This window comes from Anguilla anguilla, chromosome 1, assembly GCF_013347855.1.
Source record: "Anguilla anguilla isolate fAngAng1 chromosome 1, fAngAng1.pri, whole genome shotgun sequence".
Classification (NCBI taxonomy): Eukaryota; Metazoa; Chordata; class Actinopteri; order Anguilliformes; family Anguillidae; genus Anguilla; species Anguilla anguilla.
In genome coordinates, this window is record NC_049201.1 from 30,734,446 (window position 1) to 30,749,944 (window position 15,499).

At 40.2% G+C, this 15,499-nt stretch overlaps 1 protein-coding gene across 1 annotated transcript in view; it reads right to left on the reverse strand.

The window, feature by feature from the left end:
• Positions 1–6,610: 6,610 nt before the first annotated feature.
• Positions 6,611–15,499, reverse strand: part of akap12a (A kinase (PRKA) anchor protein 12a) — a 43,654-nt gene continuing 34,765 nt past the window's right edge. Inside the window, exons 3-4 of the mRNA XM_035406964.1 lie at positions 9,751–14,961; positions 6,611–6,736 (exon numbers count right to left, since the gene is read on the reverse strand). Of these exons, the coding sequence (XP_035262855.1) occupies positions 9,755–14,961 (5,207 nt within the window). The 3' untranslated portion in view covers positions 6,611–6,736; positions 9,751–9,754. The remainder of the gene's footprint in view (positions 6,737–9,750; positions 14,962–15,499) is intronic.

Here is a 15,499-nt window from a genome sequence, read left to right on the forward strand (position 1 = left end):
CCCATGTGCACGCTGGTTTACCCAGTCACGGGGACCCCCTGTGCATGCTGGTTTCCTTGGTCATGGTGACTCCCTGTGCATGCTGGTTTCCATTTCAGTAGAGCTCTTAGGCTGGTTCAGTTGAGTTGTTAGTTGAATAAACTTCAGTAAACTTAAATTTGCCTATTGGTTCAGCCTAGGTAAAGTATTTTACTAATGGAGCATCAGCAAATCTTTTCTATAATTTCTATATTTGAGCCCATTTTACAAATTAAAAATACCAATCAGTAATTAAGAGTAATTTAACATAATACTGATTGACAACAGCTAACAGGACTGAGAACTGCACTGAATTTACTCCAGGGGTGAATATTTGCAAAAATGTTCAAACATTTATGTTGGCCCAAACATCCTTTATATTGTAAAACCCACAAGGGTTTACACACAGGAGTGCACAACAAGGGCCAGCCCATTTCAGGATTATGTACCAACTTCTGCTCTTAATTGTTTAATTAGCTCAGTCATATCTTTAACTCACATTTTTTGTAAGCACTATGCAGCTATATCAGCAGTCTACAAGTGCATCCTAAAGATTTTGCTGTGCCCAAGTACAGGAGTGAACCAGCATAGTTTATAGAGCTGTGAGAAAACTTAGGTAATTGTTTGGAACAATAACCAGCACACAAACTGGCCCTCCAGGAGTGGAGTTCTGCACCCCTGGTTTACAGCAAAAATATGAACATCAGCCATCTCAAACTCAATCAAGAGTTCAACTGAAAAAAATCTAGCATAACCTGGGGGTGGGGGACTACTGATTGCAGAATTTTCATCACAGTTCAGAATTGAAATAAAATGAAAAAGATATTTTTGCGGAGCTCAATATATGACTGGCAGCAGCAAAAGGAGGGGCAGTTTACTTCTAGTGTTCCAGGAATGCGTCCAGGATCGGGCATGTTCTGTTGAAATCTGGGTAAAGTTTAGGAGCTTCGGGACAGCCCTGTGAATACTTCTCCCTGCACCCAAATGTTGCCTGTTTGCAGTGAATGAGGCAGAAACATTATCATTGGATTCAGGTCTCATGTTGAAGAAGGTGAATAGTAAACCTCACTCTCCTCAATCTGAGCTGTGTTCAGCAAGACTGCAAGCTACTCTCTTTGCTCTCAACTAACTGGAAGCTAAGTATGACCATTGGAAGCCAGGCATTTATGAACTGTAAATAACCAGGGTGTGGGTTGACAATGAATATATAACATGGAATTAATTCCTTAATTTCTTAGTTTCTGAGACATTTTTATAGAACCGCTTTGAAAGAAGTGAATTCTAATTACTTTTGTAAGGAAAATGTGCCATTTTTTATCGCAGGTTCATGCAATGTGTCATAAAATTACAGTAGTCATGAATAATGCTGGGTGTTTCTCACAGAAAAAATTAGCTGCAGCTTTGGAGCACTGACAGCAAAGTTGTTCACAATCACAAAAAACTGAAAAAAGAGACAGAAATCACTGAGTGTTTAAAACAAAACATTGATTTATAAAATTAACCAATAAATCTCATGCAGAAGTAGGAAATTACAATATGCACAACTGTAGCCACAGTAACGCGTGCTTGAAGTATCCAAAAAAAGAAAAAAATCAGTGGACAGTTGTCACTAGTAACAAATAACCTAGAAGTAAAATGTCTTTGGTCCATCACGGAAATCGCTTGCTTTTTGCCTTTAACAGAACGTTGCTAGAGCATGCTTAAATTGCATTACTAAAATAATAAAACAGGCGTTGTGTCTGCTTTTATTTCTTTCAAGTTTGTTTTGGTACAACATGTTATAGCCTACATCATTAAATTTTTTATTGTATTATTTTTAATCCTGCTTGATGATGGGTGTGCGGGTACTGCATATTCACCCTGTGGGGCAGGTCACAGAAGTCTGCCTCTTATCAGACCCTCAAAAAGAAAACACTGTTTACTGCGCTGACAAGGGAGTCAGCAAGTGTGATAAAGAGACAGTGATCAGTTGCAAAACATGATTGGATCAGCATTATGTAAAACTTAGGCTCTCCATAATACAGTGTAATGTTTTGTATTATTGGAAAGCCGATGTCATGGGGAACAAGTTGGTCAGCTACAAAGGTTGACCCAGTGTGATATGACATATTTACAGAGAGTGCAAGCAAGATTCCGTGTTGTACTGTTTAGTTATGATTGTTTCTCTATTTGATGACTTGGAGTTTTTCCTTGTATATACGGAGAGAAGTGCAATGGTTCGGGGAGGCTTGTCAACATGATCTCCTGCATTTATGCGCATAGCCATTTCACCACTCATATTTTGCACCATTGTATATTGTCATTATAACTGAACACAATTAACAATTAACTGCATTCATTTTAACCTGACATTCCTCTTTGACTCTTACCACTGCAGTAGTTTTAAGGTCCTAACATACAACTAGAACTGAAGATATCTGCAGCCAATAGTCACTCGCCTATACACCAGTGTCGTAGCAGGATGCACAATTGTATTTGTGCAGGCTATACAAGCCAAAGACATGTCCGCGTCTAACAAGTTAGATGTATCCATATAGCAATCCGTATAGAGAAACACTACTGGCGGACAGCAGTCTGTTCTGTCTATGCATAACTGTCAGCACAGAAGAAAGGTTTAAACACTATTTTGCAGTCAGATAATCAAGATAACATTAAATGAATCCCGTTCTAGTAGCACCGAGTAAGACTACACGCGTTCCTTCGCCAGATACATCTGCTGTTTGGTTTGCGGTGGGGTTTCTTGCAGTGGGTGACCTCGACGCGCCATATCGTGTATCTGAGGGGTTTCTTACTTCCCCATTGGCTACTTCCTACAGGCTAATTGTCAGAAGCATCAAGCATAAAGATTAGAGCAGTTTACACTTTTTTCATATTCAATGTTCTGTCAAGAAAAGTACAGGAGCACACATCTGTGGCATTAGAATCCAGTCTTTGAGGGCTACTGGTTTCAGTACCAGTGATTTCTATGAGTCAGGGGTACATAACAAGGCAAGGACCGATCCCTTTCAGAATTTTGTGCCAACTTCTCTTAATTATTAGCTCAATCATATCTTGATCTGGCAGTAGAATAAGCACCAGCTACAGCTGCAGACTGCAAGTTTATCTTTAAGATTTTACTGCGCTCAAACATTGGAGTTGAAGCAACGTATTGTATAGAACGGTGAGAAAACTAAGGTAATTGGTTTGAACAAAAACTAGCACACAGAGTTGTGCACCCCTGCTCCAGGTTATTGGGCATGCTCTGTGTAATCAACTGCTTTAATTGATCAATTAAGTGTGGAGTAAAAACAAAAATCATCAGACCCTGCGACTCTCCAGGACCTGGGTTGGCCATCCAGGATTTAGGGCCTCGCAGCTGGTAGGGCTTTTCGCTCGATTTCAACCGAGCCCTTCCAACAGGAGGCTGTCAACCAGCCAACACTAATGCAGCAGCTACAAGTGGCGATGTCACACCCGTCCCGCCATGTGGGAGGGAACCGGGTGTCTGTAAACTAGTGCACCCTGTGACCTGAGGAGACCAGGGGGTGACATATGGCAGTGCTATTGGGGAAACGGGGCAGCGGCTTCTATACAGGCCTGCCCATAAACTTGGCGGATCAACAGAGAACGGAAGAAATGATAGCCGCACATTTTGACAGCCTAAGGCCTGACAAGTACTTCCATTGATGTTTATTTTGTCAGTTGAATTACCTTTAATATTTTTTCCAAAAAAAACTACATCAACAAAGAGTCGTGATTGGTTGAAGTGAGCATGTACTAGCTGCGATTGGTCAGAGTAATAGCACAATGCAGCAGCATTCACGTGTAAACCTGGTCTGGGATGGTTTAAAATGCAAACACATTATTGACCACCAAATTGCACAGCGCCAAATGTTTCTATTGACATGCCCAACCCACGTTGACATAAACAGGTTTTCTGCAGATCATGAAGCCACCAAACTGGTGACAAATATTCTGTCTGCATGATGCAAAACTAGCAATTGCACTTGCAGGGCCCAATGGCTGCTCTGGCATATATAGTGCACAGAAATAAAATGTGATTCAAGTGAATTTATTTTATTATTTTTATTATATTTTATTTTTACATGGCAGCTTTAGCAATATTTTACAGGTAAAAATATTAGCTATACAGCTGGGGTGGGAAATCATTCCTGAATGGCCAGTGTCCAGTTACCCTGGCTCAATCAGTTCATTAGTTAACTCATAGATTAAACCACAATAAAGTTGTAGAATACAGGCATGCAGACACCAGATCATTCATCACCCGCTGTTTATATCACAGAATGTAGCTAAAATGTCAGATAATGTAAGTATGTGGGATAATTAATTAAGTTGGTCTGAAATCCAGAAACAGATATGACCATCCTTGTCCTTCCCTGCTCTACAGTCTGCAAATCAACAGCAGTGGCTGTGGATTTTAATATTGCTGATGTCAAGGATACAGGCAATGACCCTGTGAATAAAGTGATGTCCTACTCATTCTAGTTTGCATTAGTCAGAATAATAATAAACTTTATGACAGTGGGAATATGATCTATAATGAAACATAATGGTTTTCATTACTGTACATACAGCATCTTGAACTGTATTTGAATTGAATGTTTTTTTCTCATAAATTGTCATTCTTGGATGTGACTATAGGGCCACCATGTAAATAGGCGATCACTTATGTTTCTTTCCTGAAAATAACAGCTTATATGTAGCTTATATTCAGCTTAAATGCAATTTCTACTCTGTGACATTGATAGGAAGCAAAAGACTGACAGCACTATATATAGTTCAACTAACAGAAGTTTTTCCCAACTCTTATATTTTTGGTAGGCACACATGCCAATTTAGATTGTTGTGGTTTCTGTAAGAGTTAATATAAAGCTATTTTTTGGATATATACAGCATTCCTTAAAATATAATCATGTAAATAGGTTTACACAAACAAGTATTTAGATTTAAATCAATATATTTATTTCCACACATGGGTTTAGAATCAATATTTTTGTGTTGAATGGGATTCCTTTACTTTGTGATTTTTCACAGGTTTGACATGCATTACAGATCCCCCTGCTGCTCATGATGCACATGAATGTATCAAAATTCAAGACCTATTGTATCCCTTGTGTGTTTGACTTGACTGTATGGGCTGTATTTTTGGCTTTCCAGGCATGGCTTTCATGGTCATGCTTTGTCATTCCCTTCCATATTGCTGAAAGAACACAGATTATATTATGCTTATGATACCCTATCAAACCAATGTCAATTATGCATAAGATTCAGAGACAACTGGTTTGTAAATGGGCCACAGTCAAGGTTTTTTTACAGGAGTTTGTGTTTATTTTATTAAAATGACCATTATTATATGAACAGCTTGGAAAATATAAAATAATTAAATCAATGCCACTGCTTTAAGTATTATTTTTATTTTATATTAAATTTGTTAATATTACAATAATATGTCAGGTACACAGGTATACAGTTTGTACAAATGTTACCAAGTTCACATTTAAGTTATAAAAAAGTCAAAAGACAATTGTGGATAACTGAATATTCTCTGACCTTAGAAAACAAAAACAGAGACTGGCTTGCTGCTACATTAACAAAGGGCTTATCAGGCCATTTACTTTTCAGCGGGTCAAGTCTCAAGTCTGATCTGTGGGAAGCAAGCAACAGTTTAATTATCTGTTTATTCTTATGGCCACGCCCTTTATACTCTTCCATGATCATTAGCTGCAAGTATGCATCTCATACATGCTGTATAATGACCTGAACCATTGCTGTGTTGTGGGGACAATAGAAGATAGTTCGTTTACCACATACGGCCAGCAGAGGGCACAACACAACAGCGCACCACAAAAATGTGCATCTGTAAATCTTGAACCCCCAAAAAACCTCTTCACATATACTGCCTTCAGACCAATTGCAGTTTTCCGTATGTAGCCAGGGTAAATATTGGCAATGTCTTCAACCAAAAAGAGATTGCATAGTATTAATTTTTATAACAAGGCATACCTAGATTTAATAATTTAAGTTTCACAACTTTAGAAATAACAATTTGTTTAGAATTTGTCAAGAAATAATAATAGATTAGCCATTCACCTGCTGTTTAAAGGTGGAGTTAGCTGCAGATGCTGAACAGGATATCACAACAAAGCTGACACACAATATTTAATATTCCTAATGCATCACAGCATAAATAAATTCTGTGGAAGGACATGCCTACGGAATACATATTTCCATAATCTCATTCACCTATTTTGTCATAATCTGCCATAAAAAGCATAATTTTAATAAATGTTTTTTTTTAAATTATCTGCATATATTCATTAGGGCTGTATTTGAGTGTAAATACAAAAAAGGGAATGAAGGGAGGTTGAACATGGCCTTAATATAGATACAAATACCATTTACAGTGTGAAACCATCAGCATGGTTCTCTCTGAGGGACAGTAAAAGGCTCCCAGGCACCAAAACAGGGGGGTTGATAAAGAGAGCAGACATACATCAGCAACTACAAGTTGGGTGAAAGCTTTTGAAGTGTTAGACGTGTAGCAGCTGAGGGTGTGGTTAGGGGAGCTCCTAGATACATCCTGGGTGGGGGGTGGGTCGGATTGGCAGGTGGTGCCAGGAGAAGGGCGGAGATGGCCTTCAGTTAGGGACACCACTCCTGGAATCAGTCTCTCAAGCCCTTCCGGTCAATCAATTTTCCAGACAGATCATGTAGATATCTGAAGGTAATAGGCAGAGCAAAATATCAGGATATATGCTTTAATCTGGGGCTTGGTGCCTGATTGCTCCAAACCCTGGGTAAAATCTGACCCAGACTAATGATACTTTCAGATCATTGCTGGTCGCCAAAAACGTATTCTATATCCGGGTCACTATTAAGACTTGTAACTATGCTAAATCAGTTACTCTTGCATTTGTGTATTGTTGTACACTGTTGGTAGCAATGTTTCTCAGCTTAATACTGCTCAGTCACTGCCTTTTCTGCATTCACCGTGACTATGTAAAACGCATTTATAAATTCTGTCATTGTGGCCTTGTATGTCACCACTCAGGGCATCTGAAAATGTACTGTATATACAAATACTTGTAAAGCTTTTTGCTTTCAGTAAACTATGCCATTATGATGCAAATATTTTCTATATATGGTCCTAGATCAAACCCGTTTTACTTGCAGGCTATCACAGTCTCCAAACTGGGATAATTTGAGGGAACTACATAATGTGATGCTATATCGTGAAAAAAGCTATCCATCATGAGCTTGCTGTAATCCACCACCCCACTGCAGTGCAGGGTTTGCTTTTCTGTTCATTAAAAATTCATCAGGGCATTCTCTTCGTCTGACACTGACCTGAGACGTGTTTTCCTTTCACTATTAGCAAATCTTTGATCCATTTATTGGCATTCATAATTTGTGCTTGTTGCTTTATAAAATAATGGTTTATAAAATTACAGAAGATCTGACACACTGCAAAAAAGTCTCTCTTAAAGAGGTGTTTTTTCTCTCAAGAAGAAAATATCCTATTCATTTGGTTGTTATTTTTTGTTGGTCACATGAAATTCTCTTACCCCACAGGCATATCCTGAAATGAGACAAAGTGCCTCACCTCATTAGCAATCCTTTGTCTTATTTAGCAAAAAAAAAAAGAAAGAAAGAAGATTAAAGTCTAAACATAATTTAAAAAATACTTACTTTTTTGTTTTTTCAGTGTATATAAAAATGCTTGCAGTAGTCTTTCTGCCTGTGGTGCAATTAATTTGCTCAAAGGTGTTGACATGCTTGTTTGACAAAGTTTAAAGGCTTCTGTAAAAGGAAAGGAGTTTGCTTTCCAGCCGTTTGGCTTTTAAAGTAGTTATAGTATGTCTTACAATTAGATTGGGCCTAGGCCCATGTCCAAAAGATTTGGGCCACCTACTGCCTTATTTTATTTATTTATTTTTTTGACCTTTCTAATGAATCAAAGTTTTCCATGTTTCAGGCCAGAATTTAACCCTTAGCAAGAAGGATGTTCACTGGCAAGGATGTATGAAAAAAATACAGGCCATTGATTAAATGCTAACAGTGCAAGGTGAATGAAAGAATGTGGACAATGAAGGTGCAGCGCTTCTTGCACGAACCTAGGCCACTAAACAGTGACTGGACAAGCCATTAGTAATTCCAGTTCAGGGAGAGAAGAACTGGAATAAAATGATCAATTAAATAAAAAAATATATACATAAAAGTTAACAATGATTTTGTTTAAATTCTTGATAAGCCTAAAATTTGAGAAATTTGAGTCGCTGGAAACAAAATTATATGAGCAAAATAGTAAGGCAACTGGGGTAACAGGCATTTCTTATGTAGCTGTTTTACTGTTAAGTTAATGCTTTTTCAACTACTGTCCAATGTATTGTTTTGTATTTGTGTACTTTGTGCCAATGCCATACTTGAATTCCTTTGGCAAAATTATGTTCTAATCCACTAGTTATTCTGTTATCCTAAAAGAAAGTATACATATGGCTGACACTTATGTGTATATATTAAGTAATATATTCTGAGAGAGTATTCCTCTCACCATGAATTAACTCAATTCATTACTGTGGTGTGGGGATGGCTGGTTTAAGCAGCCACACCTGCCCTGGGTCAAGCTAATTAGACCTGGCTAGTTAGATAATTGGTTATGAATTAGATAATTGGCCAGGCTAATTGGGCCCAGGAACAGGGGTGGCTGCACCTGTGCGTAGTGAGGTAATCAGTGCGCACAGGTTAAATCTGCCATCCCCACCCACATAGGGGAGCTTCTCTGTCATGATAGTGTTTAACATCTGCTCACTTGGCTGTAACAAACCCTCGTCAATAAATGTGGACTGTTGGAACATCTCCCTGTGTCTCTGTGCCGGAGGGCCCCTTGGAAAGCCACTTCGGTGGCCTGTGGCAGGCGTGTTTGCCACAATTACCTTTTTTCTACATAATCACGAGACATTCCTTCATTATTAAATTATTTATATCAGTATTATTCATCTGAAGACCCAGTGTAATGGTCACCCTGTGAGTGAGGGACCACATCTCAAAATAATAATAATAATAATAATGCAAAATCTATAGAAGAGTTCAATATAAATACACTATATGGCCAATGGTATGTGAACAACATTTCATCTAAAATTATGAGCATTAATATGGAGTTGGTCCGCCCTTTGCTGTTATAACAACTTCCACTCTTCCGGGAAGGCTTTATACTAGATGTTAGTGCATTGCTGCAGGGATTTTCTTCCATTCAGCCAGAAGAGCATTGGTGAGGTCGGGCACTGATTGGGCGATTAGGCCTGGCTTGCAGTTGGCTTTCTAATTGATCTCAAAGGTGTTGGATGGGGTTAAGGCCAGGGTTCTGTAGAGAGCAGTTCAGTTTTTTAACACCGTTCTTGACAAAACCATTTTTATATGAACCTCGGGGTCACTGCAGAAACAGGAAACATCCCCAGACTGCTGGGGAAGCACAGAATCATCCAGAATGATTGTATGCTATAGCATTAACATGTGCTTTCATTTGAACTAAGGGGCCAAGCCCAAACAGCCCCAGACCAAGGGGTGTCATATGTCACTTTTGGTCATATAGCATATGTTTATAATATGTACGCCAGATAAAATTTGTTTTATTTAAAATTTAAAAATATTTCATTCACACAGTATGAAAACATTTTTAATAGGGACCCTAGTTTGGGAACACCTGAAGTAAATGTTGAATCAGGGCCTTACCAGTTCAAGATGCTGCTGTTAGCTCTGTAGAATTTGGTTCCATTTTGCTGATCAGCTCTTCTATTGCCTCCACGGTTGCCTCTACTGTTTCAATCTGAGCTATCAGGTTCATAGCCTCTGCATCTCCCCTTAAGTGGTCTGTGATGTTTTGTATAGCTGATGCCTGTTCTTTTACCTCAGCAGGAAAAGCTCCTGCTTGCCCATCACCAGAAGCCTGGGTTTGACTCTTCTTCATTGTTTCATTTTTCATGAGCACCTCTTGAATGGTGCCATCTTCAGAGGCTTTTCTTATCACTTCTTCTGATGACCCTTCTTGGCTCTGTGCATCCTCTGGTTTTGCTATTTCACTCACTGCCTCTAAGTTTGTTGTCGCTGTAGTTTGTTCAGAGTCTTTCATGGGCTTTTGGGTAATGTCTCCCTCTAGTTCCTGACTAATTAAACAGCTGGTAAAAATCTCACCACCTTCCTCATTTGATTCTGCAGCATCTTGAGTCATGCTGTCGGCTGCATTCTCAAACTGTGTTTCCTCAACAATGCGACTCTGGTCTTCAGTGATTTCTACCTCTTGTTTACGTGTTCCTGTCAGTGGCATTTGCATCTGGATAACTGTTTTCACAACTTGACTTTGGACGTATTTGTCCTTCTGGCTACATTGTTCTGTTGTAGCGTCAGTAGTTTCTGTGAGATATTTTGACATTTCACTGTTCACACTCTGTAATTCATACGGTGAGTCCTGCTGTGCATATTCTTTATTCATTTCCCCTGGATGTAAAGTTTCTCCTGCGACTCTAGTCTGGCTCAGGAAGTCTTCCACATCCTTCATCTGGCTGGGAACATGTGGTGCAAGAGCACTAAGTGATACCTCTTTCACATCTTCCTGCTTGACCATCACATATTCTTCTTCATAGCTGAGAAAAACATCCATATCTTGCGTATATTGGGGACACAGAGGGTTATCTTGTTGCAGCTCTATAATTATGTGTGTCTCTCTTTGTGAACATCCTTCACTGTCCTCCTGGTTCTGGTCATGTTCCACTGCCTCTGCCTGTGTTTTTGACTGTAGATGATTCTCTACATTTTTCCCCATCTCTCGTCTCCCCTCTTCCAGAGATACCGCTCCCATAGTTTCTTTACCATCTTCTTCCATTTGTTCCTCCAGAAATTTAACTTCCATGTCCGGTGTTTCTGTATCCACTCCCTGATTTTTGCTTCTCTGCTCCTCTTCATGATGCCCTGCAGTTTTTTCAAGGCTTTCTATTGCTTCCATTGGAATACTTTCATCAATCGGATTTTCCTCTAGAATGGGTCTCACATATGTCTCAGTCACTGCTGCTATCTCCGTTTCCTCTAACACATGAACATCACTTAATTCTGCCTCTACCGCTTCTGACTGTGTGGGCACATCTTCTGCTTCCTGACCTGTAGGTGACTGCACTTCTACCTCAATAGAGGCATCTGATAGCATTGTTAAACATTTTATGTCCTCTGGTATTTTTTCAGCTTTATTAACAATCAATGACACTGCTTCAGGCTCCTTTGCTATCTGTGGTTCCTCTATTAATTTGCTTGCTGGTATTAAGTTTTCCAGAATTGATGTGCATTTTCCCTCTTCCTCATGTGATTCAGCAGCCTCCAATTCTGTTGCTGGTTCTATTAAGCTTTCCAACACATTTTCAAGTGTCTCCTGAACAGTAATTGAGCTCTGCTCTTCAGTGGTTGCCAATTTGGTCACTTGCTCTGCAATCATCACTTCCTGCTTTTCCTCCACTCTCTCATAAATGTCCTCCCCAAAAATGGTATCAGTTAATGCAGCTTCGATTTCTGCCTCAATGATGGATTCTGCTGAGTGAAATTCCGTATCTTCCAACAGGACATCGATTTCATGGCTATCCATAAATTGTATGGAAGAAACTCTTTCTATTGTGACTTCATTTGTAATGTCCTGTATTTCTGATTCAGTGGATGCAGTGGATGGGTTGATAATGCTGATCGCTGCCTCTGCATTAATTGGAGTCTCCTGGTCTCCTGCGTTTTCAGCAGTGGGAGGCTCAGACATGCAGGCACTGAATTCCTCTCTTAGGCAGTGGATCACACCTGGCATTGGGTAATATTTCACATTACCTTCAGACTTATCAGCTCTGTCTAGTTCCTCCTCTTTTTCTCCTTTCATGATGGGTGCTTTAATGACTTGTGCAGACGGACTGCAGAGGGGTTCCTCTTCCTCCTCAGGCTCATATTTTTGAACTGGTCTGAGTTCCTGTAGTTCATTTACTGATTCTGCTTCTTCCATTTGCATAACCTCAGAAATTTTATCAAGTGCATTATATGTGGACACATTTTTCACTGAATTAATTTGCTCAACCTCCACCTCCATGACTTGTGGAATCGCTTCTGCCACCTCTTCTTTGAATTCAGTCTTGACCACTTCAACCTGAGCTTCATAGACTTCCTCCTGGGTTATTCCAACAACTTCAATCTTATCTCTCTTAGCTTCCGACACTATTTCTGCAGATAGCACCTCACTGACTTCAGGGACGCCCACCACATAGATTTTCACTCGGGCTTCCTCAACAGGTTGGATTTCCTGTGAGTCCAGGCCTATACAGAAAGCTGTGGTCTCTGATATTGCGTGTGTCACTAAAACCTTTTCTACCTCTTTTGTTGCAGTTATGATGTCTACAGATAAGTTGATATTTTCCACAGCATCTCGCAGAACAGCTTTTGTTTCTTTCACCTCATACTGTGCTGCCACTGGTGTAGTCTCTCCAGATGTTCCAGGAGAATCTGTCAGACGGGAAACTGCTGAAATCATTTCTGTTGATTCCTCTGCAAATGACTCTTCTGATGCCTCCTCTGGTGCTGTCACAGCCTCAGACGTCAACTCAATAACATCTTCAGCTATTGTGTCATCCTGACAAACCTCTTCAGCCATAGACTTTGGGGTAACAGCTGTATCCTCAATTGCCCCTTCTTCTGGTATATCACTTAACTGCTGATGTGTAGTTATGCTCTCAGTTTTATCCTCAGTCTCCACCTCAGCTGTGGTTAGAATCCAGGAAGCTGATTGTTCCTCCATGCCATCTATGAGTGTGTCCTGTGTTTCTTTGACTTCAGTGGGCAAGGTTTCATGAGGAACTGTGACTGTAGGCTCTGGAATAGGCAACTCTTGCTTTGTTACCTCAGGATCAATGGTGTCCATTTGCTTCTCTGCTGCCTCCCCTTTAGGGATGAAACCCACCTCCTCAAACTCTGTTAAGTAAAATTCTGACAAAGGAATCACGGCAGGTGTGTCTGAGTCCTCCTCAGCTGATCCAAAGTCCTTGCCACCCTCATCAGACAAAACCTGCTCCTGCTTTCCATCCAGCCCTTTCTTTCTACGGCCAGGGATGAGCCTCTTAAGGGAAAACGACGTCTCTTCTTTGGGCATCTCACTGTCTGAGGGTACCTGTTCGGCAGAGAACCCAGCAAAATCTTCAGCTCTATCCTCAGATCTGGCCCTCCTTCGTGGGGTGACAAGCCTTTTCAGAGATGCCCAGGTGGACTCTCCATCTCCTTCAGAGGGGCTCCCTGCTTGTTCAGGAGAGGACATTAACAATTCATGCTCCCCATCTTGGGAACTTCCAATAGGAGATCCAACCGTTCTCCCAGGATCTTCATCCTCCTCCACCTTCTCCCCATCAGAGTCAGATGTTTTCCTGGCTCTCTTTTTAGCAGACCCCCTACAGAGTAGGGCTTCCCAGGACATAGATGATTCCTTCTTTCTGGGGGGTTCTTCTGTGCTGAGTTCCACCTTTTTTTCTTCACTGGGTTTCTGCTCTTCCTGCTGTTCGGTGAACACAGAATTGTTCACTGAGGACAGAGTCACTGTCTTGGGCTTTTCAGCAGCCTCATCTTCACTCTCTGAAGACATTTTTGCTCGTTTCTTTGGTGTCATGAGCTTTTTGAAGGAAGCCCATGGCTGGATCCCATCCCTCTTCCTTTCCTCGTCTGAGCTGACTTTGTCTGCTTCAGCTTCAGCTTGCAGGGGATCACCATTGACATATTCTGTTGATTCCTCAGGAGAAGAGAAGGAGCTGTCAATCCTAGGGCTCTCAGCTGAGTCAGTAGAAGACTGAAGCTGTTCAGCAGCAGGCTCACCAGATGTGCTTAACTTTGTCTCAGCCTCTCTCTTTCCTTTCAGTTTCTTGGAACGTTTCTTCAAGTTCGTCCCAGTGAATAGTTTTTTTAATGGACTTCCATGGTTCTTAACCTTTTCTTGACATGACAGAAGGTTTGCCTCAGTTGTTAACACTGGTTTGACCTTGTCAGGACATGTCCACTCACTAACAGTGTCCCCTGATTCCTGTTCTGTAGCCTTAATGTCATTACCAGTGTCAGCTGGCAGGGTACTTGTGTCTTCCTCTGAAGCAGTTTGAACGGTGTGGGCTTTAACCTCAATTTTACCCTCATTTTGTTTCTCTTCAGCAGCCAGTGTTATTTCAGTGAGCGACCCAACCTTAGGTTCCTCTGGTGCAGTACTCTGGTGTTCGTGCTCAGGTCGAGATGGGACCTCGTCTTCTGTGGAGGTTTTACTTTCCTCTTTTGGGGATTCTGCCTTTTCCGTATTAGATTCTTTTTCTACAACCTTCTCTTTAAGTGGTGCTTCTTCTGCAGGCTTTTTAAAGCTGGATCTTTTTCTTAAACTGGAGAAAATGCCCTGTGTGAAGAATCTTTTTATTGGTGACTGGATCTCCTGGACAACGGGGCTTATGGGAGGCTCTGCCTCTGGGGTTATCTCCTCAATATTCTCTGTCTGCTCTACAGACTGTTCAGTTGTCTCCTTGTCCACTCCCTTACAGACAACAACTTCAGTGGGAGATTCAGAGGCTCCTTCTCTACCATCCAGCACCTCTGGAATTTTTTCAGTGATCTCAGGGCCAATTGCTTCTTCTGCCTCCTCTTCGTTGACAGTCGGTTGCACAGGGGCAGGTTTTTCAGGCTTGTCTTTTTTAAGTGTGAATTTAAACCCAACAAATCTGAAGATTTTCTTGAATCCAACTTCCCTAGCATCGTTTGGCTCTTCATTGGTGGCTTTCTCGTCTGTTAGAGACGGGCTATAAATTTTGGGCAATTCCTTCTCTGCTGTCAGAGTAGTGACTTCATCTTGGAGCACCTCCATGACCTCTAGGATATCATCCTTCTGAGACACCAACACAGAGTCTGTCTGACCAACTGAAACATAAAAGAAATAAGGCATATCACTAAAAACTGTCAATTTTTAATTAGTTGACAGCTGACAATTATGGAACGCATAAAGGCACAACATTCTTTTACAATACTATTCTGCAAAAAAAAACAAAAAAAAAACAGAGCAGACTACCTTGAGTAGAACATCTATACAATTAACTCATACCTACATTGTGCTTTATGCATCAAGAATTTTCTAAATTGAAAATACATATAGAAATACCCCAATACCATGTATTTGCCTTTATTTAGATATGTTATTCAACATATGTATATGTTATGTACATTATGAAACATGCATAGCAGTTGCAACCATGAACAGACAGAGGAAATAAAAAATAAAAGACTACAAAAGATTAATCAACAATTCATACTTAAATATATATTTTAATAATTGAACATATACTTTTTATATTAAAACTAATAAAACAATTCTGACAAAAACTAATAATGTGTCTATCTGAAAATGGCATATTAGTAATAAGGGATGTGCAAATACACACACACAGATGCACACAGATAC